The sequence below is a fragment of the Atractosteus spatula genome, chromosome 2, assembly GCF_055471065.1.
Source record: "Atractosteus spatula isolate fAtrSpa1 chromosome 2, fAtrSpa1.hap1, whole genome shotgun sequence".
Lineage (NCBI taxonomy): Eukaryota > Metazoa > Chordata > Actinopteri > Semionotiformes > Lepisosteidae > Atractosteus > Atractosteus spatula.
Window position 1 is genome coordinate 47,862,975 of NC_142707.1, and position 27,150 is coordinate 47,890,124.

At 39.2% G+C, this 27,150-nt stretch overlaps 1 protein-coding gene across 1 annotated transcript in view; it reads right to left on the bottom strand.

Annotated features, from left to right (window-relative positions):
• The window catches only part of me1 (malic enzyme 1, NADP(+)-dependent, cytosolic), a 167,276-nt gene that overhangs the window by 56,781 nt on the left and 83,345 nt on the right, over positions 1 to 27,150 (bottom strand). The window contains exons 4-5 of the mRNA XM_088905921.1: positions 19,039 to 19,114; positions 17,309 to 17,470 (exon numbers count right to left, since the gene is read on the bottom strand). Coding sequence (XP_088762047.1) covers positions 17,309 to 17,470; positions 19,039 to 19,114 — 238 coding nt within the window. The remainder of the gene's footprint in view (positions 1 to 17,308; positions 17,471 to 19,038; positions 19,115 to 27,150) is intronic.

Genomic DNA, 27,150 nt, shown 5'->3' on the forward strand with positions numbered 1-27,150 from the left:
CTGAATTTATAAAAAGGGGTAACCGCATGATTGCGTCCTCTGTGAGCATTTCCATTAAACCAAGAATCCCAGCTTCTGCATTTGACCTTGACTGAGCAAATGGCATTTTGAGCCTATCTGAACTGAGGGGTTTGATCCCATGTTCTCTATGGAGCTCATCGTACAAATAAAATGTCCATCACCATTCATAGTCACTGGTGCCTAATTAGGAAGTCTCAACTCAATGAGGTCAAAAGGACAAAAGAAGCATGGTGAGTGAGAACGAGGCATTGCAGAACACAAGAGCCGCTGATAGAAACTCACATCTGGCATTTCCAGTATTCTTAGAAATGACCCATCTCTAACCAGTAAGCCCAGTCTGTACAAAATATCTAACATTTACCATTACACAAAAAAAAATCCTGGGCATCAGAAACTGAGCATGCTACAAAATTGTTTCTCTTTAAATTGAGCCACAGCTTATTTAATTTTTTTTTCCCTCAGCAATGAAGGTCTATAAATAAGGAAAATTTATGGCATGAAGGTCTATGTTGCCTTTTGATATTCAAACAATCTATAGTAGTTCTACATTAAAACCTAATGGGTTTATCACTAAGCTAAAAAGATGTAAGCAAAGGAATGTTTTCTACACATGCATCATTAGAATTGCCAATAAGTAATAAGTTAATTAGTATTTGATCAAAAGATTCTTGCTTTAGGGCTCTATACCGTATTATAGAAGCTGGTAGAGTTTTAGGTTTGTTTTAGCAGGAGTGCAAGCTGTAAAGCAGAAATTCATGGATGATATCACTGGCAAGGATTAGTGAGAATTTAGAGTAGGGATTAGAACTCGCCTACAATGAGATTCTTCCTCAAGGCTGCACATCAGCAATGTTTCACCATGAGCATGGTGGTGGGAAATCATCATAGTACCTCCATTTCAAAATGACACTAATCCTTAAAAGGCACCATTTCACTGAATCTCAGTTGGGTGGTATCTTAACACTGAATCCTCCCTGCAATAATTTTACAAACCGATCAGAATTTTCCTTTCTATAGTCCCTGTTCAATATACCCCATTAAAGTATAAATGTTAATTGCAAAATAGAGCTTTTAGAAAGATCTTCCCCATTTCAGAGAACCTTCTTGACTTTACAAAAACATTTCTAGACATTAAACAAATAAAAATACATTTTCTTTTCAATCTTACAAAGCCAACTTTACAGTAACACCATCCAAGTTTTCTACAGACAAGATTCGCTGTAAAAATAAAGTGAAAATTTGTAGGTTGCCTCTACTCAGTCTACACTACTCATGAAAAATTATAGTCTTCATCAGCAGCCAGATTTGCCAACTCTCCAATTTAAAAATGTAAAAAAAATATTATGGAATAAAGATCTTTAAAGACAAAAACTAACTAAAAAATACAAACTTCACTGGTTATTGCATCAAAACAACCATTAAATTCATGCATCCTGAACTAAAAGCCAGGAACACTTTAAATTTCTAGAAAGTCAATACATTTTCATTTAAGATGGGTAGTCTAGTTATTAGAGATTTTAAAAACTCTTAAAAGATAAATCCTGATGTTTCTACTTAGCTCGTTCTTTCCTGGCAATACTGTAACAGCTATAAAAAATGACATCTACAATTATTCTATTTTAGGGAAAAAAAGTCTGGTATTTGTAAAATGGTCCAGATTGCTTCTAGGGCTCCATACCAAATTCAGTGCATATAATAAGCCAAGGTACATACAGTAGTCTGCAGGACCACTTTTTTCCAAACCAACAGTTGACACTGTGCTGAAGTAGGTGTCATCCTTCAGCTGAGACTTTAAACAGAGGTCTTGACTACTTGATCATTAAGAATCCCATGGCACTGTCCTTAAGAGTAGGAGTGTTAACCCCACTGTCAGCTAAATTCAAACTGTACTTGAACAATCTGTTCCACTTACATTAATGAAGCAGTTTCTGACTTCTCTACCTGATCCGTTCTAACTTATTGTAAAGGAGATGTTTTTGATGCACAATAGCTAACCCCCAGTTAGCACCGTGCCTCCTATATGTAAAACATTTTAGGATCCTTTGAAACAAAGCATTATATACACTAATCCCATGCATTTATAGTTACTATAATAGGCATGTCAAATATTTGTTCACTGAAATCTTACAAAGAAATATCCCATGCTCTTTGGTATTTACAATGTTCTGGCTTATATGGAAACAGCTTGAAAATATCTATTCCTACAGCACTGCATATAACACAAGAGGTTCCAAACAGGAAATAACTCATTTTTAGTTGATTCCCAACAGCCTGAAACTGGGACAGAGGAGCAAAGACAATGAGCCCACCACCCAGTGTGAAATCCAGTAGAAATTATGCAGATCTCATAACTGGATTATCCATTTACCCACCAGAATTGCACCAAGAAAAGCTACAAATTTGTGTATTGCTGCCAGGAATTCTCTCCAACCTTCTTATGTTAATAATTGAGAAGGGGTAAGTTTTGTTTTTGCAACAAACTCTAAACAATAGCAAAAAACTGTAAAATATATATATAAAACTAAAAAGATTTTTGGAAGAAGAATACCACCATGATACCATCCTGTTGTAGTCTTGGATCATATGCTGTACAGGCCAAGAGCCTTACTACTGCCCTGAAAACAAAGCAAGGACATAATAATGTACTCCTACAGACATGTTTCATAAATTTACTGTAGACAGCTTATCAAACAAACACATTGACTGGATGGTTTCCAAAGCAAACCCCATTTCAATTCTGGATAATAGCATATATTTAAGTTTATATACAGATGTCCAATGAAAACACAAGTTTATATTCTACATCAATAGTTTATAAGCCATAATGACAATGTTATTTGCAAGTGCAACTGAGCAGAAGATTAATACAATAGCACTATTGCTTGGGATTAGAAAAATCTGACCTGAAATCATGCAATTTCTCAAAAAGTCCAAGTGTTTCACTGGCATTTGAGGTAAAATTGGCTATACAAGTGCATTATGATTTTGTATAACTAAGTGTAGCGGCGAGGCTTAATAATAAGGCAGAATTAAGTGTTTCTGAGCTTCCCAAATGAGGCCCCATTTCTCTGTTCATCTCTGTGGTGCAGCCACAGAGAAACTATTCATGCAAGATGATTTAAGGTTTCCTAGGACAGCTCCCAAAGGGGGATGCACTTAGCTAAGTCTGGCTATCATGATCAATGGTCATCCACTGGCGCCTATCAGTCTAGGGAGTGCCGGATGGACATCTGGACTGCATTACTAAGTGTCAGGACTAAGTGACTCATATCTCACCTTGATCAACCAATCAGGGACTGGTAGGGCTGAGTAACCCACGTGGGACTCTGATGCCCATGGAACTTTCAGCCAATCAACAAGCTGAAGTTCCTCCAGGTAAAAACAGGCAACACAGGCCTGGAGATTCAGATTCAACAAGATTCAGATTCAACAAGATTCAGATTCGGGAGATTTGGTAAGATTCTGGAGAGGATTCTGTGGACTGTTCTAAAGGGAATTCAAAGGAGAATTCCAGGGCAGGACGGCCCAGGAGCAGAAGGCTCCCAAGGGCAGGACATTCTCGCAGCGCGCCTCCTGACCATCCCGAGACTCAGCCCGGACAACCACGGAACGGCCAGTGTGTCCGAGTGCCAGAACTTTCCTTTGTTCTAAGAGTCTAGAGTGGAGGTTGCCAGAGAGTAACCAGCAGCAGGCCTCGTGAACAGGTCAGAACTGTGGACAGCTGAATCACCATTCAGAACTAGCTCTTCATCAGGAACGAACCAGTCCTCTTCCTGACTTGCTGGGACCCACAGTCATCTTTTCTCCTGTGCACAAACTTTGCTAGTTAAAGCCAACACTAACTAGCCGGTCAGTGAGCATCTGCAGCGCACCGTCGCAAGCCGCACAGCACAGCCTGGCACGGAGCCAGAGAGCGCGGATTGGACAGCAACAAGCCTGCAACTGTTTCTTTGTGTCTGCAGGAGATCTGAATCCCCAGAAATTGGATGAGTATTCAACTTCAATGCATTACAGCTCGAGAATTCAATTGTTATCCCAACCAGTTGATATCAATTTAATTCCTAAGAGTTATGTACTTGTTTTGAGTATCTAATGTAGAAGTTGAAACCAAGTTCACTTTACGAAACGGTCTTAATGAATGATATACTGAACGTATGTCCTCTTGATATGTGTAACACTTCGTAACTGATTGAATATATATCTTTGTATTCTGATAACCCTCTCGATAAGATCTGTTAGGTTTATATGCATATTCTATGTATTAATAAATTTATCCTCGTGTATTAGTACCTGTGTGTGCGCGTTGTTTGAGTTATGTCGCGTGGTTGGATTCTAAAGCCATCAAAAGAATCAACTTTGTGATTTACTGCTACAATTGAAAATTGTCTCAGTAAATGCCCAAACCCTACAGAACTGGTGCCTTCAGAGAGCCACTATGATTATTTATTTGGCGTCCCTGAACGGCTATGAAACACTACATTTATGGCGTCCCTGGGTGGGCGTGGCAAGACTGAAATGAATCAACCAAGCGGAATAATTCATATAAAACGCCGCGGGTTTCATACACGACAATACAGTGTGCTGAAAGCCGAAAGGAAAAAAGTTCCCCTTGCTCTTTAAGCAGTGCTTGATTGTTTTGTGATCTTTTGCAATCTACCGGGTTGATTGCATACTTGATCTTGTGGTTTTCTGTGGTAAAACTGTGACTTCGTACTTAAAAGTAATACTCTTTAAGTTTAACGATGGTTGCTAAAAGGTCTGAATTCGAGTCGCTATTAAGCACTCTCTCTAGCAGCGGCAAGTCTGACCACGATCTCTTCCATATCTCCGTCAGCGGAGAAGCTAGAAGGATAAATCTCCATTCTCTGAGAGAGCTAGCGAAGGACATAGAGAGATTTGACCCCGCAGTGTCAGAGAATAATATCGAGAGTTATATTCAGGACCTCAGGTATACCCTGCAGTACCTGCCAAACGCCACAGAACAGGAGAAAGTGTTTCTGGTCAGGAAAACTACCAGCAGAGCTGTACATGAGTGGATGGCTAGGCAGATGAAAGAAGTCTGTAATGACTTTGAGCAGCTATGTCAAGCACTTATCGAAGAATACAGTGCGTTTATTGACCCGACTGCCGCGATAGCCGCCGCCCTTAACATTAAGCACGAGAGAGCAGAGTCCCCTCGCGAATATTACGAGAGACTTAGACGAACTTATTTTGCAGGGCGAAATGAGGGTTGCGAAGAGAACACACATTTCAAGGGTTTATTCATTGCGAATCTCCACCCATCAGTCAGAAAGATGATCTTAATGCATACAGATGCACAGACCATGAAAATGACTGATATTAGGAGATTCGCGCAGAAAGCCTGGGAGTATGATGTCCAAAGTCGCTCTGAGCAAAAAGCTGTTAAAGCGACTGTGTTCGCCGTCAGAGCCAGCAGGGTTAATTCCCTCCTGCTCGAAGGAGCACAGGCTCCTGAGCTGGCTAAGCCCCGTTCCAAAGCATGCACACAGGACCGCACCCAGCGTCCTAAGTGCCATGAGAACACCGGGGGAGGAAAAGGGCTAGATAAAGCTGAACAAAAGGATTCAGTAGCCACCCGCCTGGCCAGGCTTGAACAAACTTTATTAGGACAGGGACAACCGCTCCCCAAGGCTGCCGGAAGCGTGAATGAGCTGATACTCTCCACTGGAGGAGGCGGAGACCCGCCCCCTCTCCCTCCCTCAGTCTATCTGATTGAGCGGAAGGGTTCCTGCCTGGATGAGGTCAGCCACTCCCAAGTGAGTGCTGACTCCACCCCTGAAGTCACAGAGCAGGCAGTAAAACACAGAGGAAAAGCACGAAGCTTTTACCTCAAGGCTGCCATGGGAGATGTCTTACCCAGTGAGACACTGATTGACACTGAGGTTGAAAGGTGTTTGATGTCACACGGCAAGCTCAAACGGGTAGAAAAAGAAAAGGGTATGCGACTCAGAGTGGAACCTTTGGTGGATCACCAGAAAGGCAAAGTGTGGAAACAGGTCAAGGCTCCTAAGCCTTCTGTACAGAAGGAAAGGGGGGCCAAGAGGCAGACTGCTCACACAGTGCCCACCGAACACAGAAGCCTATGTGGAGATTCCTTCTGTTCCCTCTGGACAAGAAATAAAAATATTTTCTTGTTCCCCGGATATACAGGGAAGTCGTGTCCCGGCTGAGGTCCCAACAGCCTCCCTGCCACAGGAGCGGTGCTCCAAGCAGCCGCCTGATCCACCAGGTAAAGCACACCCCTTTTACATCCCTAAAGAGGAGCAGATCTCCCCACCTGGCGATGAAAAGGAGCTTTCCCTGTGCACCCTGGCACCCAAGAGGGGTCAGGAACACCACCCTGCAGTGGTGGAAGGGATCCAGATGGCAGGAGAGCAGGTTGGCGATGTAGCCCTCACCCTTAGCCCTGAGAGGTCCTCTATTAGTGAGGATCTGCTTGAGCAGCTGTCACAGGGCCACCGCCAGGTGCCCCTGGTGCAACATTCACAGGTTAGACAGGAGGTCCAGCTGGACGCTGAGACTACTGCGCTGTGGACACACCTGATCCCAGATGCCGATTCCCTCTGCTGTGACCCAGGGAACCTGCAGTCAGGTAACATTATTTCTCACAACTACCAGGTAGTGAGTGAGACTGACCTGATTGTTCCTGCCTCAACGGCAGGGTTGCCAACACACCCAGTCCCCCAGAAGGGACAGGGAATGAAAGCCGAGCCGGTTTTCTTACAGCCACCAGCTCAGTCTGTCAGTCTGAGTCTGACCAACAGTGGTTCAGCCAGACTGGAGCTGGATGGTCAAGTCACCCGCCTGCCAGTGCAGGACATCGCAAAGAGGGGTGTCAGAATCCCCGCCTGCACTGACATGGGCCTGGTGGGTGATAGCGAGTTCGAAGACAGTGAACTAGCTATCCCAGTGCTGGGGCAGCTCCCTGAACCCCTAGCGAGGGAAGGGGGGAGCGAGCAGGTGTCCTACACCCACGCCCAGCGAACGATTGTAAACATGCCGATAGAGGGATTCCTCAATCAGGAAGTGTGCAGGGTGGACCTGAACAGTGAGAATGGGATAACAATCCCAGATCACTCAGGTGCTCCAGATGACCACTCAGCCGAGGGTCAGGTATGCTCCACCGCTGCACCGCCCCCTGCAGGGTTCCTAGAGCACAGGCATGAACAAATCGAAAAAGCAGATGCCCTGGAAAAGGAGGAGCAGCATCAGCAGCTGCGTCAGATCTCCTCAGATTTCCAGGATGTTGGTGCCCAAGATGCCACATGGCATACTGAGAAAGACACCATGTACACGCTGCGCCAGCTTAGAAAGGCGACAGTCACTCAGAAGGAGATGACTGGGATCAGCCACCCGAAAAGACTTTTGGGAGGACTGATCGCTGCCGCCACTGTTGCACGTTTGCTTTTTCTGGTAGGTTTGTGTGCTACTGGCACTCTCACCCTGACTGCCCCAAGAAGGCAGGTGTCAGAGATACCAGAGGGTAGTGACAGACTGTATCGACAGCAGCAAAAGTTGGAAAGCTTAGGGAAAACCCTACAGGCAATTTCCTATGCAACAGGGTTAAACCTTATTCCCCAACCAGTGGACATGATTGTTGGTGTTATACAGTGGGTTTATGCTTGTGTGCAACAGGCCAGAATGTTGACACAAGACCTGTTAAGGGAGTTTAGTGCCACTGTAGCCAGTCTAGCCATGGCACAAATCCCAACCCACTTGATCCCACTCTTCTCAGTAGAGGAGTATGTGACATTAACCCCATCGCTCATAGCTCACCCAGAAGGCAATCCAAGATTGAATTCGGTTCCAAATCTTGAGATGGGTATGGCTACCAAAGCTATCCATTGGCTGTGTCTAAACGATTCACCAATGAAGGGTGTAAAGCTACTAATGGGCAGAGGGAGGTTAATGAACCCCATGAAGAGCAGGTGGGAAGTAAATGGCTGGTCAGCACACCACGTTTAACTGACACTGTGACTTGTGACAGGCATGATGCAGCTACCTAATAAAACAGTTCCTTTAAGTTCCTGAGGAGGCCATAGTACAGCATGGTAACTTAACACTGTACGGTCTAGAACCAGACAACATAAGACCAAACTTGAGGTCATGGATGCCTTCAGGTGCCACACTAAGGAATTGGATAGAAATCCAAGAAACAGTAAGCCCTGAAGAGGTACAGGTAGTTAGTTTGCTTTAATGGAACAAACCTCCAAACCACCCTAGCAGATACCCAACACAGGTGTTGTGGTTTATCGGGGGGCTGGGAACAGGAACTGGTGTTATTGTAACACTGCTGCCGGGTAGCTGGATCATGACTGACAGTGTACTCTGAATGATGTACTCTTACATCAAGATGTACTCCGGGTAGCATGAATGAGTCAAAGGTAGCATGCCAAAAGAAAGGAAGTGACTTCTCCCCAAATATCTACCACAGAGGTATCAGATATTGACAGTGAACTTCCTGATGTGTAATTCCTAGACTTAGATAATGTCTCCTACCGTGTTTATACATACTCCAGATGTTATTCATCCTGTTTGTATCCAATGCTGGTTCCGGTATGAATTCTCGAGGAGTAATGTAGACATTTAAGATTAATGTTCTAATGGCAAGGGACATCACTTAACTCTGTTTTGTTTTGAAGGCAACAACGCCTCAGGACCTCGTGACCTTCAAAAAGGGGGGATATGTAGCGGCGAGGCTTAATAATAAGGCAGAATTAAGTGTTTCTGAGCTTCCCAAATGAGGCCCCATTTCTCTGTTCATCTCTGTGGTGCAGCCACAGAGAAACTATTCATGCAAGATGATTTAAGGTTTCCTAGGACAGCTCCCAAAGGGGGATGCACTTAGCTAAGTCTGGCTATCATGATCAATGGTCATCCACTGGCGCCTATCAGTCTAGGGAGTGCCGGATGGACATCTGGACTGCATTACTAAGTGTCAGGACTAAGTGACTCATATCTCACCTTGATCAACCAATCAGGGACTGGTAGGGCTGAGTAACCCACGTGGGACTCTGATGCCCATGGAACTTTCAGCCAATCAACAAGCTGAAGTTCCTCCAGGTAAAAACAGGCAACACAGGCCTGGAGATTCAGATTCAACAAGATTCAGATTCGGGAGATTCGGTAAGATTCTGGAGAGGATTCTGTGGACTGTTCTAAAGGGAATTCAAAGGAGAATTCCAGGGCAGGACGGCCCAGGAGCAGAAGGCTCCCAAGGGCAGGACATTCTCGCAGCGCGCCTCCTGACCATCCCGAGACTCAGCCCGGACAACCACGGAACGGCCAGTGTGTCCGAGTGCCAGAACTTTCCTTTGTTCTAAGAGTCTAGAGTGGAGGTTGCCAGAGAGTAACCAGCAGCAGGCCTCGTGAACAGGTCAGAACTGTGGACAGCTGAATCACCATTCAGAACTAGCTCTTCATCAGGAACGAACCAGTCCTCTTCCTGACTTGCTGGGACCCACAGTCATCTTTTCTCCTGTGCACAAACTTTGCTAGTTAAAGCCAACACTAACTAGCCGGTCAGTGAGCATCTGCAGCGCACCGTCGCAAGCCGCACAGCACAGCCTGGCACGGAGCCAGAGAGCGCGGATTGGACAGCAACAAGCCTGCAACTGTTTCTTTGTGTCTGCAGGAGATCTGAATCCCCAGAAATTGGATGAGTATTCAACTTCAATGCATTACAGCTCGAGAATTCAATTGTTATCCCAACCAGTTGATATCAATTTAATTCCTAAGAGTTATGTACTTGTTTTGAGTATCTAATGTAGAAGTTGTAACCAAGTTCACTTTACGAAACGGTCTTAATGAATGATATACTGAACGTATGTCCTCTTGATATGTGTAACACTTCGTAACTGATTGAATATATATCTTTGTATTCTGATAACCCTCTCGATAAGATCTGTTAGGTTTATATGCATATTCTATGTATTAATAAATTTATCCTCGTGTATTAGTACCTGTGTGTGCGCGTTGTTTGAGTTATGTCGCGTGGTTGGATTCTAAAGCCATCAAAAGAATCAACTTTGTGATTTACTGCTACAATTGAAAATTGTCTCAGTAAATGCCCAAACCCTACAGAACTGGTGCCTTCAGAGAGCCACTATGATTATTTATTTGGCGTCCCTGAACGGCTATGAAACACTACATAAGCATTCAAAAATACATTAGAAAATGGATACCAATGGCTTTCAGAACCAAGTTTTCTCATTAAATGTTAAAAACAGCTATAAAGGCCGCACATAAAAACAGATAGGATATGAATGATGCAATTTAAGAAATGTCTATAGAACTGAAAACATTTGTTGTAAATGAAAAGGATATCAAGTAGCAGTACAAAACAGATTTTAACCATAAAATTCTAAAAAGCCAAGCACTGTTTAATAAAAACTAGATAACCACTAATGAGTTTAACCATTTCAAATTAACATCAACACACGTAATATGGCAGTAAGGTTATAGAGTGCATGTTAAAAGCAAACAAAAGTATAAGAATTTCACCAGAAGATAGACACCAGAAAAGGTTATATACTGTGGTGAAGCAATATGGTACAGCAGTTTTGTATAGAATGGATATTTACTCAGGAAGACTGCTGCTCAAAGTCCAGAGCAGAGGAACCAAATCATTCCACTCCTAAAAGCAATGTCCTACACTGACAGGCTGAAGGAATTGAACCTTTTAGTCTTCGACAAAGATGAATGAAGGTGGATTCAAGCTGAGGGATTTTTTTCAAAATGAACAGTGAAAAGCAAACTAGAGGGCACAAATGGAAACTACTCAAAAAGGTGCTTAAAAATGAGAACAGGAGGCACCTAACCAAAAGGTTTGTGGGAGTATGGAACTAGCTATCCAGCCATGTTGTTGATGCTGCTATCTTGGCTTCTTTCAAGAAACTTCTAAATAGATCCAAGGATGTCAACTGCTAACTACCAAACAGGTTAGCCAAGATAAGATAAACCAAAACAATGAGTCTCAAGTAACAAACAAAGGTATTTAATTTATCTGTACTTTGAACTAGCTTTAAAATTGAAATCTGAAAAAGTTCTAGTGAGAAACATGGGTCTGCTTATAGCCAAGAACACTAACTGATCCACTGTAAAAATTAACTGCATTAGCCAAAGTAAATTAAAATGAGTCAGAATTTTGCTGAAGAAACCATTATACTATGGAGCATGTAAATAGATATTTTGGTTTTAAAAAATGTTGACCAGGAGAGAAATGTGTTCTGTTTTTATTTTGAAACCCAGCATATTCCAATTCAATAACCACAAGAGGGCACTGATTACTTATGTAATTCTATCGTGTTCAACACTGCAATAGGTTATGAGAACGAGTGTTGTAATGTGAGAAAATGTAGAAACTCCATTTATACATTTAAATCGCAATGACCTTCCATCCATATCTATCACATCTGGTGTTAATTGGTTACACAGTTTCCCCATCTGCTGCAATCTGATGTTTACACATTGATCAATTTCATTTCAGCCATTAGTTATGTAATTTTAATCAGTGTACGGATGACACCTACAAAATTTGGGAATTTACAACTTAAACCAAACTACTGTAATTTAAAATGGGGAGGTGCACCATGAACATGTGAGATTGGTCAGGAACACACAATCCTCAAGGCCCAACATTTGCTTCATGCAGTCATGACTACACTGCCATCTGTTCACATTCTTTCATAGGAATTCAAATCGAAAACATCAGAAATGTAATTTCCAAACTGAATTCATTCCTACCGCTGGTACTCAACCAACTAATCACTAAATCTTTTCATTTAAAGACTTCTGCCTTTAACAGTGGCCTTTTAATTACTGCCTTCTCCTACTTTTTCTTCAGCCTTGTCCTTATTTCTTTTACTACTCTCCACACACCTGAGGAAAGGTCAACAGCATAAGTGTATACTGCACTTTTCTTTCAGCTTTTAATGTAAAAGCACCATTTCACATACTGTAACATTACATTTGAATTGCAGTTACCCCAGGATGATGCATGTTAAACTTTGGTTTTACTGGCCAAGTTAATTTTGATCAGAAGCAGTTTTCATTTGTGACAATGTCCCAATAAACCTATGCTCCCATTTTAGATTGATTTCATATAGATTTCTTTTGTTGCATATTTTGCTGAGCCACATTAAAGAGCTGGGGTACAGTAGATGCTGCTGGTATTTGTCAAGTTTCAAATTAAACGGTTTACTGGTTCTGAAAAAGAATGATTTGAGCTTGCTGTTCATGTCACCATCTTGGTTTACACAGTAGAACAGTTTTCATCTATCAATCAGTTACATTTGGTATCATTCTCACTTAAGGTGATCGGCTGCATGGAGTCAACCCTGAGCAGATTGAATGCTCAGAACGGCACCCATTTATCAGTTATCTTAGCTGAGACAGGAGCACCACTTTACTGTAGCTGAATGACATTCCCCCCAGGATAACACTATCAAATGCAGAGATAAAACAGTTTAACAGTGGCAGTATTAAGTTTGTTTCTCCATCAGTTTTGATACTCATTTTGTAGACTAATTTTCATCATTTGTTTTTTTACACTTTGAATAATATTTCAGGGATTATGTCTATGACTGTATGTAGTTAAATACACCTTATGTTTTTTAATAATGCAAGTTTGAAGCTGGAGAACAATATGGAAGTACAGTCAAGTGAAATTACATTTTTATAGTCCCTTGGCAAACACTGGTGAGAGTCAATGCCTCAACTGAGGGGACGGAGGCACTGGTGTGAGATTAACAAAAACAAAAAGGAAAAAATAAATACACTGCTTTGCACAGTGGCATCCAGCCTGGGGAAAAAATTGCTTGGCACAGCAGTATCTAAACTGCAAGAAAAGGAGCGTGAGGCCAAAACTCAGTCTACCCCGGTGGGAGATGCACAGCAGGACAGGAGAAAAAAGAAAGGAAAAACTACAGTCTTATGCTCACATCCCAGTCCCTTCTGCGACCATCACTGGAAGGCTCTCCCCTTGAGGGGGTCTGCTTGTCCCTCTGGCAGTTTCTCAGTCTTAAAGGGTTCCCACAGCTGAGGTTCGTTCTTAATTAGCCAGGGCAGTTGTGGTGGCTACGGCAACGCACCACCCTTAATCCAGGGCTCCGCCTCCACACTGAACACGCCCCTGCATCATGCCACAATTGCAATTGCTAAATGAGGTTCCTATGCAATTGGAACCAGCGTCATTTGTTGCATTTTAATGCCTCTTCAAAAATATCTTGGTTTGAAGAAAGATTCACAGAATAAGATGGGCTGAATTTCACTAGGAGAAGCAGAGTGTGTTGTATGTGACATTTTGAATAGTGGGATAGTGGAAAAAACTTGACATGGCAGCAGTCATTAACAGATGAGGCTAGCTGCATGTTAATCTAGCAAGTTTTTTTCACAACTAGCTGACATACTGTGCAGGCCGATTTTCATGAGAGTTTGGTTCCAGAAACTGTTTTCAAAATCATAATTCCATTTACTTTTTTTTTTACAGAAGTCCGATTTATGAGCCTTATGCTCATTGAATATTTTAGACTTCAAAAGTAGTAGCTTTCTAGCTAAACTGTGCATTGTTTAGTCCACAAACATTTTGTAATACCCTGTATTCTGGAATAAAATCAACAAAACATACAGTAATTTGTGGATTAAACCAACTTCATAAATAAAAAATATTTGTGTATTACATAGCAGACAATAGTTAACTAAGTGATGTAAGGAGTTCTTGTTTATTTATTACACAACTTAATTTGTTGTGGCTTTATGTATATCCAGATTCATGCAAGTTAAACGTTACATTACCCACAGTCTATGTGCAATTCTCCACCAGACCTACGAGTTGGTCACTTCTGATATTGAGTTCCACCCAAGATGAAGCACGTAGGATGCACTTATTAGATCTCTGTATGTTTCCACACTTTATTTTTAATGTGCGTTTTTTCTAGGGTGAGTCATCTCAGATGAGATTTACTTGAGTGTGTTTCAGGTCACTCCCTTGTCCTGAGGCCTATAGGAGATTCTTAGATCACTAAGATACCAAAAAACTAAACAAGCGAGCTATCCTAAAAGGCTTTCACTTGCTTGCAAACTTTCTGATGTTCCCAATATCCCTAATGTCTTCCCAGGGTCAGGGACTAAATAAATAAAATAAAAGATAAATAAAAATAAAATAAATAAAAAATGGATAAATAAAAGCCGTGTTCAACAGTTTTTAAGAAGTCACAATCATGCAAATCTAAATTAGAGCAATTATTAGAGCAAGACAAGGAAGGAGCAAGTAACAAACATGAACCTAGGACAAGTTTACTCAGCCTGGGCTCTCACTTCTATGATAATCAAGACCAGTAGATCCTAGGAGCCCATGGTTTTTTCAGTACACAAATTTGAATAGTTTACATCTGGGAGTGCTGTTCCCCCCACAGCACAGTAAAGCATAGTTCAAACTCGTATAAAAAAAGCAGTTACAGGGAGATCTATCTAACACTACTATATTAAAGAAAACTCTCTGCAGCTTTACTTTTACACCCATATGGTGAATTAATCTGGTAAACTGTAGTTGCCTGATAAATGTATGATGTCATTAATACCACATCTCAGATGTTCTCTGTAGTTGTGTAGTTACATGCCATTGTCTGGGGGTTTCATTTCTGTGCATATTTTCTTAGATCTTATGCCAAGAATAATGCCAGGGCAACAGAGTATTTGGAATAACTCAGTGCAATCTGCCTTTATATTTAACTTCTAGCCGTACCAGTGACTTATTTGTTACCTCCGAATAAAACTGCTACGCCAAAGGGATTTAAGAATAATGATTCTGACACTGAACAGAAGTACAAAGCTTACAACAGCTGTGTACTGCTGTTGCAACTAGAGAACACCGATACACTGCAGTATAGTGAAGAAAATTGGTCTAATTTTTGTAAAGCAACACATGGGCCAAAAGGGAGACCATCTAACATTACATAGTACTGTAATGGGCAATATTTCACAAACTTTCTTGCATTTGTAGTATATAGCACTTTTCACCCCCCAAAAAAGTCACATTACACTTTATTTCATCCACTGTAGTGGACCACTCAGCTCAGTGATGTGCACCCTTTATGCTTTAGCAGCAGGTCAGGTGAAGTGAGAAATGGTTCAACTGAATTAAGGGGGATTCTTTTGGAAAACAAGATGGTACAAATCCAGAATACTGGGGTTAACATTACTACTACAGTACCTCCTTCTGCAGTCTCTCATCTTCCTAGTGGATCACTGTCTAGACCAGAGAGAGTCACTTACTGTTCCAAACCAGGAAGTCAATACAGTATTAACCTTGTATATACAGAGAGGTAATAAAAAGTACTTGAACAAATAGTATATTTTGTTTTTAGTGCTTTTCAGTACCCTAAACTAAAAACCATTAAGCAAATAATAATGCATTAAAAGCAATAACACATGTAAAGGAAAATGTCTAATGTCATCAATTACTTGTGGCATAACTTTGAATTTAGTCTTGGGTTCATTTCCTTTATTCCATTTGCATGGTGATGGTCTAATACTGCCCTAGTCATATTGCTTATATAAATCCTTAGAAGTGGTTTAAAAAGTAATCTTGAAACTTGTATTTTGCATTACATTATAGTACTTCTACTGTGTGTTATAATTAAGTAGAATTTCACATCACTTTACCACAAAAATATCTAGGTGAGAAATAGACGCCCCCCTCTTGCAAAATCTTTACTGTTGGCAAATTTAAAACTTCGTAATCTTAGATTATAGACTAATTTTTAAACCAAAACGTGATCTTTACACATTTCCTACATTTAGCTCTTTGCATTTGACATTCAAATTTCTTGAGGTATGTCATTAGCAGAACAAATTTTGCCTTTTGCAATTTAGTGCTTCTTACCACTAAACTAACAGCTATAAATAACAGTAACATTTAAAACATCTGTGTTCCACTAGACAGGGCAGTGTTTGCAAGTAACAGTCAAGGAAAAGTTTAATTCAGGAAACTGTTAACCAGGAACAGCTTAATATTCCAACACATTAGAGCTTTAAAAAAACAGCTTTTTCTCTGAAAAATATGAAACTACACAAAGCAATAGTTTGTCTTAACAGATAACATGACATTAAAAAAAAGGGATACACAAAAATAAAGTCATTGCATGAGTGATAAACTATGTAAGGATTACATTTTCTTTTGTTAATAACTACATTCAATCATAAGACTTGTTTCAATGCATCTAAAGTTGAACAAACTGCTGCCTGAAGTCTAAATACAGTAACTAAAGCTGCTCTTGAAAGCCACTGGGCTTTCTCTTCAAAACTTGGCATCATAACCATTAGAATTAAATGGTAGCACATCTACGTTGCCAGTATTGCCTTTCAACTAAAACCTGGCAGACCATCCTACCAGTAATTAAAAACCCCAAAGCAGCTGAGACACAGGAGAAATAATCCAGAAAGTTCTAGGAAGATTTCAGATGTCTGTGTGGTTTGACCTGGTAAAGCAGACACACCCTGAACAGATGCATTGCAGCAAAGAAAGGACTTCATGCTTTATGTAAAAAATACAGAATCCCAATTTTTAGAAATGAAGATAGTGCATATTTAAAAAGCCATATTAAGCACCAGTGTGAGGATTAATACACACTTAATGATCCCACAGTGGACAGTTTTTTCTCCTCACCACTATGGAGCCAACAGCTTAGCTTACTGAAGCTCAGCAGGTGTGAGCCTGGTCGGTACCTGGATGGGAGACCTGCTGGGATAAAACTAGGGTTGCTACTGGAAGAGGTGTTAGTGGGATCAGCAGGAGGCTCACCCTGCAGTCTATGTGGGTCCTAATGCCCCAATATAGTGACAGGGACACCATACTGTAAAAAGGCACCATCCATTAGATGAGACGTAAAACTGAGGTCCTGACTCTGTGGTCATTAAAAACCAAGGGTGTTTCTCGAAAAGAGTAGGGCTGTAACCCCGGTGTCCTGGCCAAATTTCCCATTGGCCCTTACCAATCATGGCCTCCTAATAATCCCCATCTATGAGTTGGCTTCATTACTCTGTTCTCCTCCCCACTAACAGCTGATGTGTGATGGGTGTTCTGGCACACTATGGCTGCTGTTGCATCATCCAGGTGTGCCGCACATTGGTGGTGGCGGAGGGGAGTCCCCATTACCTGTAAAGCAGCTTGGGTGGACTGTCCAGAAAAGCACTATATAAGTGTAAGCAATTAAGAATTAACAAAGAATTTGTGGAAAAACCTTGCAGTACTGCAAGCAGTAGATACCTCATTATTTGTGCCCACATCCAGCATCACCGGCAGACACTGGTGAGGTTTCACTCCACCACATGCAGTATAAAGTGCCAGCTTCCCAACAGGTATGCCCATTCCATAGCAGCCAAGATCCCCAAGACCAAGAATACGTTCGCCATCAGTCACAACAATAGCCTGTAGGGGAACAAATTTAACTTCATGTTATTCAATTGTCCTTAATATCAAGCTGGGCACAATATCATAACCTTAATGAATGTCCCATATTTAAGGTCTTAATGATGTGCAGCCAGTACTGTTCCAGAGATCCCGATGTACAGTGTATGCTAGCAACAAATGTATAAACTGTAATTCCCCAAAATAACAGCTGTTTGATTAAAAAAAACTGCAAAATGATAGAGCTGTTTACTTTAGGTCTCCCTGCCAAAACACAGTCAGGGTACAAATTTTCAGACATTTGCACAAGGCACATATTATAGCATATGAGAAGTCCCTTTTCAATTCTTGACATTTTCTAAAAAGTGTGCTGTACAATGAATTGTTCCCATTCACTTTTGTTTACTTTCAAAATGTGGACAAACCCTAAACAGTATTCAGCATCGACATCTAAGCTTTGGTGTGAAGTTATTTCAGACACGTAGTGTACATTTAATGTTTTCAGCATGCTGTAACATTGTTTTGGTATTTAACACAGGTAGTAATCAAGTTTTAAGATTGTTTACACAACTATTGTATTCAGTTCTGGGGACCACATAGTAAGAAGTATATACAGTACAATAGAGTTACTGCAAAAGGTCCTCATACTGTAAGGACACTTTGCCTTATATTTGGGACGATGTGCTTAAATTGTATTGAAACAGCTAGATTTTAGATGTAGTATACAAAAATCTAGAGAAGACTTACTGTAACAGATATTTGATTATCTAGAATCACAGTTATTGCAAATGGTTTTAGTTTTTATTTCAGCATTCTTGCATAAATCAATGCAAAAGGCCATTTTTTAACTTGTTGCTAAATCTAAAATTTGGTTCTTGTAAGGATACAGGAAGTATAGCTTTGTAACACAAAGGGGATTGTTTTCTTTTGAGGCTGTTCTTTGTTTTTATAATACTTTTCATTAAACACCATTCCCTGAGCCCTGAATGGTATTTTGTTGGCCCTTCAAACTTTCAGAAGGCTAATTCATTTTGATACTTTGCTATATGATTCATGCACAAAAAAGTTATGAAAAGCCCTTTACAATACCCATCTAAAAAAAAAGTCTACAGAAAATCACTCAGAACTCAAATGTTTCATCACCGGTGGAATCAATTATTTGAAATTTTAGGACAACTTTTAAATAAACACTGAATTCTGCCAAGACAAACCCCCTGCTTTAGCAATTAGTCTTAAGTTGTATATCAAGGTTTCACAGTCTATGTTAAACATTGTTATGCTACATTGAATTATTTGGGGAGGGAAGTATCTGGGGTGATGTTTTCATACCGATTGCCTGTTATGCACCTCCCTCCTCCACTTTTGGCTAATCAGCAAAACTTTATTCCTAGGCAGAATCAGGGAGATCAAGACGGACTTAGATTTACATACAGTACAGTAAATTTCATGTGAAATTTGTGATCTACCAGAAGCAAGCTGTGACAAATTACCAACAGACAATTGACAAATTTTATGTAGTTTACATAACATTTTCATAATCAAGCTTGATGTTTAACAATTCTGCTTAGGCACACAGGTTTAGAACTCACCCGAATATCGTTTTCAGGCCAACTTTTAAGCAATGTTGAGATGTGGAATCGATCATGAATTGTAATGAACAGACCCCTAAAACAAGAAAACATCAAATGGATATTTATCATTGAACTCAAAAATTCCTGCAATGAGATTTGCCTGTTTTGCACATAACTTGCAAGTTGAATGACTTTCATATCTCTTAAAACAAACTAAAATACAGTATGTAACAATCTTTAACAAACGTAGAACTCTACATTAGTTACACAATTTAATCAGTTTCTCATTGCAAAGTTTTTATAGTATTTTTAATTACATTTGATTTTCACACCTATAGTGTTAATATTCGTTCACAAAAGCAATGTGACTGTGGTAGGTATGGTATTCTATCAGTCATGTAGCGACATATGGTTATGATATGGTCTTGAGTATCACTTCCATATGTGCTGGGTGAACAGAAGGCTTCCTTTTATGATATATTCATTACGTCTTAACCCTAAGTCAGCTTTAGACAAGATTTATAATGATTACAATCTACTAATGTAAGATTTGCACCACTATGACTGCTTAAACTTACCATCCTTACACAAGCAGTTCAGTTATAAAACATGTTTGAAATCAATTCTCTTTACATAAAACGTTCCTATAAATGTATCAATATAAGCTATATTGATAAAATATAGCTAATTCATACATTTAAAAAATTAGGAACATTATAGAAATGGGAGGTAAACTTAGAACCTATTAAATCTGAATATGCTGTATATAAATATTTAACTGGATAAGCTAATTCAGGACCAGTTGTAATTTTCATGAATGTGGTCTAGTAGCTTGGTCCATGACAACTGGTACTATTTAAGTCAAACATTACACGAGATTACAAAATGCATACGAAAAAAACCAGAACTCTAGAATTCTTTCCATATACTGTAAGTGATCTCCAAGTTTGTTTCATAATGTAATAGAAGACAGTGGTCTGTATCTACTTGGTTTGTTTGATGTCACCCTTTTCGTTAATGGAAGTTTAGTGGATTTGGTGTACTAGACATCTAATTCTTTAACCAAGCTTTGCGTTGAAAATGTTTGGATTGCAGTGTCTACAGTCCATTCTGGGCTCAATCAAGAAAGGTATCCCTTTAGTCATGTGGGAAAGAAATTTACTTTTCTGCCATGCAGTGGGGCTGCTGCAGCATCATGACTGCTATCCATTATCAAAACTCATCCAGCAATAACTCCGTGTAACCCCACAGAACTGCCGTCTTGCTGTCGAGTCACAAACACTTAACTGATCCTCTTGCACTGCCCAAGTCCTGTACTGGACAATAAGCCCAGACTGAGGTGTTTAGAATTTATTTCGCTTGTTCAGATTTGTTTCCACTAATTTTATAGTAATACTCAAGCTAAAATTCTTATAAAAACACTTATATTATCCGATATGGATGTACCTTAATGTTTTTGGCAAGCACTTTATAATATAAAAGATTAATGTACACAGTTAATACAATTTTTTTAAATGTATTATTAATAATTAGCCCAGACACACTAAATACTGACCATGAAATTCCCCAAACATTAAGTTTTACATTGTCAGGTTTTCAGTTTAAATTAGATTTGGAGCATGCACTTTACAGTGCTAAGTTGTCAAGGGAATTGTCCTTTCACAGGAAATACTGGAAAAAGAACACTAAAATAAACTTAGCACAGCTTTTACAAATGGGATCACTTAATTAGGATCCAGGTGTGATTACCTGTTCTGATAATTGAACACTATTAAAACATTAAGAAAAGCTTCCATGGATCCCAAATTCCACTTCAAGTACTGGAATTTTTATAGAAATTTGTAGGGTACAAAAAGGTTCTCAATATATACTACAAAAACAATGTCAAGTATGTAGTTACCAAAAACTTCAAAATGCCCATTTTCTTTGAAAGCTGGGGATGTTCAGCTCAAAGTGCTGCAAGATAGAACACATTGAAAGATTTTCTGAAAGCGTTCCTTGACTACAGGCTCAGTGGGAGAGCAATCAGTGAGTGTTCTTTCAGAGACGAAGCAGCAGAAGCAGCTTTCAGAGGTAAATTCAGCTGTTACTGTCAGCAGAGGTGACAAGTCGACAGAGTTCACCTCTTCCAGGAAAAATAAATAATGGGTGGAGTGGCATTACTATAGTGCCCAGAATTAAACAGATAAAAGGTTGTTTTATTTGTAGTATTGTCAGCTTAATATTTTAAGATACTGTATTTCAGTGATAATTTAAGTTATCAAAACTTGACATTACAAAACTGCATCATTATGGAATTATTGTATGTACTGTAACTGCATTTATAGAATACTTGTCATCACAAAGATCCTAAAGTGCTTTACTTATGGGAATTAACTCACTTCATCCACCACTGAAGTGCAGCACCCATACCGGTGACATGCAGTAGCCATGCCCAGTCTCACAACATACTGTAGCAGATCTTTTGTACAAGTTGAGAAATCCTTCTTCCTTGAAATAAGGGGAACTAACATTCAAGATCTGAATGAAAATTCAGGTTGGTCAACATTCATAACTTTTCCCCCATTACTATACGTCAAGCAAAAATAAGGGCCGTTTTTTTCTTAACATAGGAACATGAAAGGCTAGAAATAAAAGGGACACTTTTGGCCAATATGGTTTAAATAAAAGTTAAGTCTGCCATTAAAACGTTTTCCTTTTGCAGACAAAATGGCTGTCCTTATAATCAAGCTGTAAATGATGTTATATTCAACCATGTCTTGAGAATTTTAAGTGCTACAGTACGTCCGTCTCCTTAGTTGATAAAGGAGACGTTTAAGTTAACACTTAATACATAAATGAAGATCAGAATGGAAGAGAGAAAAGTGGGCCCCATCAGTTTTGCCTTTGAAGTCCTCGGGGCGGCTTTATCTCCTCCGTCTTTATCAGAATGATTGTACCTCTTGAGTGCCGTCTGGTGCCCCAGTGGAATCCTTCGTTTCAGACAAATACAAAATGGTTCAGACATTCCAAGGCACAGCCGGCTGAAAACTCAAAGGATCCTCTGTGACAAACTTGTCTTCACAATATATGAGCTCTTATACAAAAGGAGTATTTACAGCTCACAAATGTGATTAGTAACAAGACATTTGTGCTCCAATGTAGAGAGGAATTTCCAGTACTAAAGCTACTAAGCCACAACTTATTATATTATACCTTTAAGCCACAGCTTATTGCAAATTCTTTCAAATTACACCTCAGTTTCCAAATATAATTAAAACATGCATCTCTTTTCCAGTCACTTTATACGAGGGATATACAGTAGTAAATGCAAATTCGTTTCATTTACCATCATTTCGAAAGGCTGGGCTAAGTTTTTCAGGTTCATTCCATACACCTGGAATTCACGTAACGGCAAACTTGAACTTTACATATTTGGCATATTTTAGCCAAATGGTCCAAATTTCCTTTGGGAACCTTAACTCTAATAAGCCATTGATTCAAAGATCTGTGTATAGCATTACTATATTTTAACCTGTACTTTAAAAAAATGTTTGAAGGGAATTTTGAGCTGGAAAATTTAAATCTAAAGTTAGTAATATTAGAATGTAAAATAGGCAGGGTATTATAACACTAAGAGGAAACTGCACCCTTTGCCATTTCATGACAAGCCAAACTTAATTTTTGGAAAGATTCATATTTTCCACATGACTTCTCTTGCATTGTCTAACACAAAACATTTCAGCCACTTCACCACTTACTGTATGAATGTCCTTTTATACAATGTAATTACTATATGTCCACAGTTGTTTAAATTTCATTTATCCTGTTAGTACCTCGATTAAACTGATGGATCTTTTTGTACAAAGATAAGAGGGTAGCACAACCATTCCATAACAGCAAAGAAAAACATGGTTTTACAAATGTACAACCTTAAAAAAAGATTTTTAATCATGTCATTGAAAGCATGTGTGATTTTAAGGGAACTGTAAGGTTTTAAAATGAGCATTTCACCTCCATTTCTAATGCATTTGGTCAGAAATGGTTCATATTAGTCCTATGGTATTTAACTAGAAAGAGCATTGCATGGTATTTAGTAATATAAATTACTTGCTTCCAGAATGCAGTCTTTAGTAATGCTTGGAGGGTATAATTGGCAGTGGCAGTCTAATTAGTACAGGCAGCTAGCATGCAAGACTGCTCCTCTAGAATACCAGTTTCATTTTGTGAAGGATTACCCTGCTTTTGTAAGATCGGAAAATCCGGTCAGTGGCCAGCTGGCAATTAAAGAGCCAGACAGTCTGAGAAAGTAATATTTTAGACACTGTACAGTTAAATAAAACCAAAAAACATTCTAAGCTACGTCATTACACAGCCTCAAGGTACATGTGTTACAGCTTGAGGCATACTAGTTTATATGGCTCTATAGTAATATTTACCACAACATGGCACCAGAAATGATGGGCAATGTCATATTTTAAATATGAGATAGTGTGGTTTAATTTTTCTGCTGTTTCCTATATTTAGGGCATTTGTGAGCAAATTAGTACATTAAGAACAGCAAATTGGCTTGTTGCTGCTAGAAAGCCTTTTTGTTTGCATTTTAAGATCAATGCTGTAGTAAATGTACTGTATTCATTCAACAGCACTTTATTCATATTGAGTGAACAGCTACATTCCATCTATTAGATACTGTCTTTGAAAAATTTTAAATGTTAAGTTCTTCTCCCGCCACAGTCACGTTATGCATCATAATCACACAAATTAAAAGAACCAGAATTATAATCAATCCATCACCTCTCAGACTTACTGTATATGCCACAGTATTGATTTTGTGCTGTTTTTGGCTTTTATCTAAACAAAACTATTTGCCATAAAGTGAAATAGAGACCAGAATTGCAGTTAGAACATCTGCAGGTTGGCCAATGCTTTATTAAGCACGACAAAAAAAATGTTCAAAAACTAACACCACCATTTTTATTTCCACAAATTCAGCTTCCTCTTGTGTTATGTGGACTAAGTACACTTGGCCTAATGCAAACATGGCAATCAATGAACAGGTCAAGCTTGAGTTTCTCTCCTTCTCATCACTCCATGTTCTTTATCTCAAGATGGTACAACTGACTTACAGGCTAAAACTTCAGATAAGCCAGTAATGGCTTATGGAGTTTTTTTCTACTTCACTACAAATATTGCACCCATTTTGTGAGACTAATGACAATGAAAATGTTTGTATAAGAAATCTTTTACCTATATATGTATTCATATTTGGTGAATTTTAAAATCGGCAGACATCAAACCATACTTTACCTTGGAAAACAAACTCATCTTGGCAATGTCAATTAATAGTTTGATATTTAAAAAATTGAATAAACTTTTCAAATAAATTGTCCATTAAGAAAACATATGTGATTCTAAAATCTGCAATCTGGGCCTGTATAGTTATGAAATAAAAGTACATTTAGGTAGTACAAGAGAGAAAACTAATATTTTCAAAATATGTATTTAAACTAAATGGAGTGGAAAACCAGAGGTTCAAACACATTCAACGCAAATCAGATACTACCAAGACTGGAATAAACTGTGGAATCAAGTATTATCCAGAGAAACAGAGCTTTATGTTGACAGTTTTCATCAATAACAATAATAATCAATCATCAATAATTATTCTGTGGAGGTTCTCTAAAAAGAAATCATTCTTTGCAAACAAAATCCCTTGGCACAAGAACAATCTTTGAGAGACGGAACCTGTGCATCAAATACTTCTCCTTTGAACAGAGTTCTTTCAAAGATAATTCAGTGAACATGGGAAGTACATAATTTTTTGATAGCAGTAGCAATATAATGAATCGAGGGAAAAAACGTTCAACCTGTGTGTTTCACAAGCAGAACAGTTACAATTCATATTTTCTAATAGATACTTTGACATGTAGCTGAAATGTTTACACAAAAGGTTTCTTCCAAATGAAGAAAACAATGGATAATGAATGTTATTCATAAATAATGGATACTTGTTACTTATTCTACATACAGGAGTATCCCATTACATACAATCTTAGACAATACAAATAAAAAATCTATATTATCATAAGAATCAAAAGAAAGTCACCTTAAAAAAATTGCAAAGTTGGGAAACATTTTTTGAAGTACTATTGTAGGTGCACTGACCATTTATGGAACAGACAACATATGCTGGAAGTCACTGGAGAGTAGAGTGTTTAGCAAACAGCAGGAAGCAATATAATATATATGAATGTACAGTATACTATATGCAAAGCATGCTTTACATCAGTTGCAGGTGCCATCTTGGGCATTTCTGCCCCATTCCTCTCTCAGTCTTGATGAGTATGTGCATGTTCACTGGTCCTTGAGCCCTGGGTGCTACATCCTAAAAACGTGGAGTGAGTCTCACGTCTGGTACAAAGTGGATCTGCAGTATGTCATTTTCAACTTGCAAAGAGGCTATAACTCAAACCTAAGAATAGTTTTGGACAAAGTTGTCAGGAGTTGATATGGGATGGTTCAGGGCAACATTGCTATTGCAAACTGTCCCATCCATGAGCTCTAGAGCAGGATGGGTGAGCACACAGCAGTACCATAATACCCAAAGCAAGAGGTGCAGAATGTCAGGGGAGTACATCCCAGTAGGCTCTCTCCTGCACACAGGACACCCCCCTGCCAACACATACACACCATTCCCACCTCCCATGTTCATGGACTAATTTATGAAAAACCAGTCCTTCTCAGAATCCACTGAAAGTATTGGTTTACTGAATTTCACCATTTTAGTATTTCCAAAATAAAACATTCCTTGTGAACTTCCTAATGATCTAAAAAAACAAGATAAGCTTACAAAAGAGGAAGCTAGCAGCAACGGTACCGTCATTCCACATCAAATCAAGCATTCTCATTACATTAAAGTGCTACCAACAGCATGTCTAATATAAAGAAAGACTAAATAAGCTTATAAGAAATATCTAAAGCCAAATGTATACTTATTTTGGAACTAAATACAGAATAAAATTGGAATTAATTTGGCTTCACTGCATAATCAAGGTCCTGCAATTGATCAGCAATGATATTAAAAGGTGGAAATATCTTCTACAATCGCTCTTATTCAGTTGTATTAGAAAATTTAGAGGAATATATAGTCAGTAGCAATGGCTGATGTACCAGCATTTAAAAGCGGTTACATTTATTAGACTAAATTATGAAAGAAAGATGGGGGCCTGGCCTGAAAATGTACATTTGTATCAGTCTGTTAAACCTTCATGTGATGGAAGCCAAGCCTTTTCAATCATCTTCCCTTAATTCACCAATCACAAATCCAAATGCACACTGCAAAACCTGTCCTTTTTAGCTCTGTTCTCAGATATTAAATACACATTTTGACAGACTGCAAACCAGAGGAATCCTTATTCTCCTGCATCTTTGTTAATCTTCATTATCCACCCATCCAATTTTTTATAGGTGACCCTAAATCACTACTTATCAGATAAAGATTAGGTATATTTGTTAAAGTAATTGTTCAATTGAGGAAGTATCAATGAATGGGACACGGGACCCTTGAGGACTTAAGGCATTGTGTGACAACCCAGCTGTGCATGCCATAATGGCGTTTTTATATCAGGTGAGCCCAAGGGAAAGGACAATACCTTAAGGTATAAAATAGTCTAGTTTGTTTACAGCACAGGGAAAATAAAATGCCAAAACAAGTCTAAACTTTTTTGAACCTTTAACTACTTACGACTTCAAGTCTCTTACATAAGCAGGCAACTAAGCTGCTTACTGGCCTCAAATCAACCATCTCACCAGGACCATCAACAAAGTAATTCTATTTCTACACTGCAGCCTCCCTCTGAGGTTAAGTCTCTCAGTGTCAGCCACTTGGTCAGTCACTTCCTTCCCCTCTGATGAAGACAGAGGATTGACTTGCTTTTCACGGACAAGATCAACCAAACTGTTTCCTGGTTACCAGTCTTCCAGATACCTGACAAGGTGCCGGAAGATAGATAGGTAAGAAGCCTTTAACTCATTCACCAATGTACTGGGGAATGTGGTCTAGATAAAGTCCTCCTATCTAATCTGAACCATCATTTCCGATTGTTCCAAATGACCTCTCAATTGTCTCCTAGACCACAGTGCTACAAT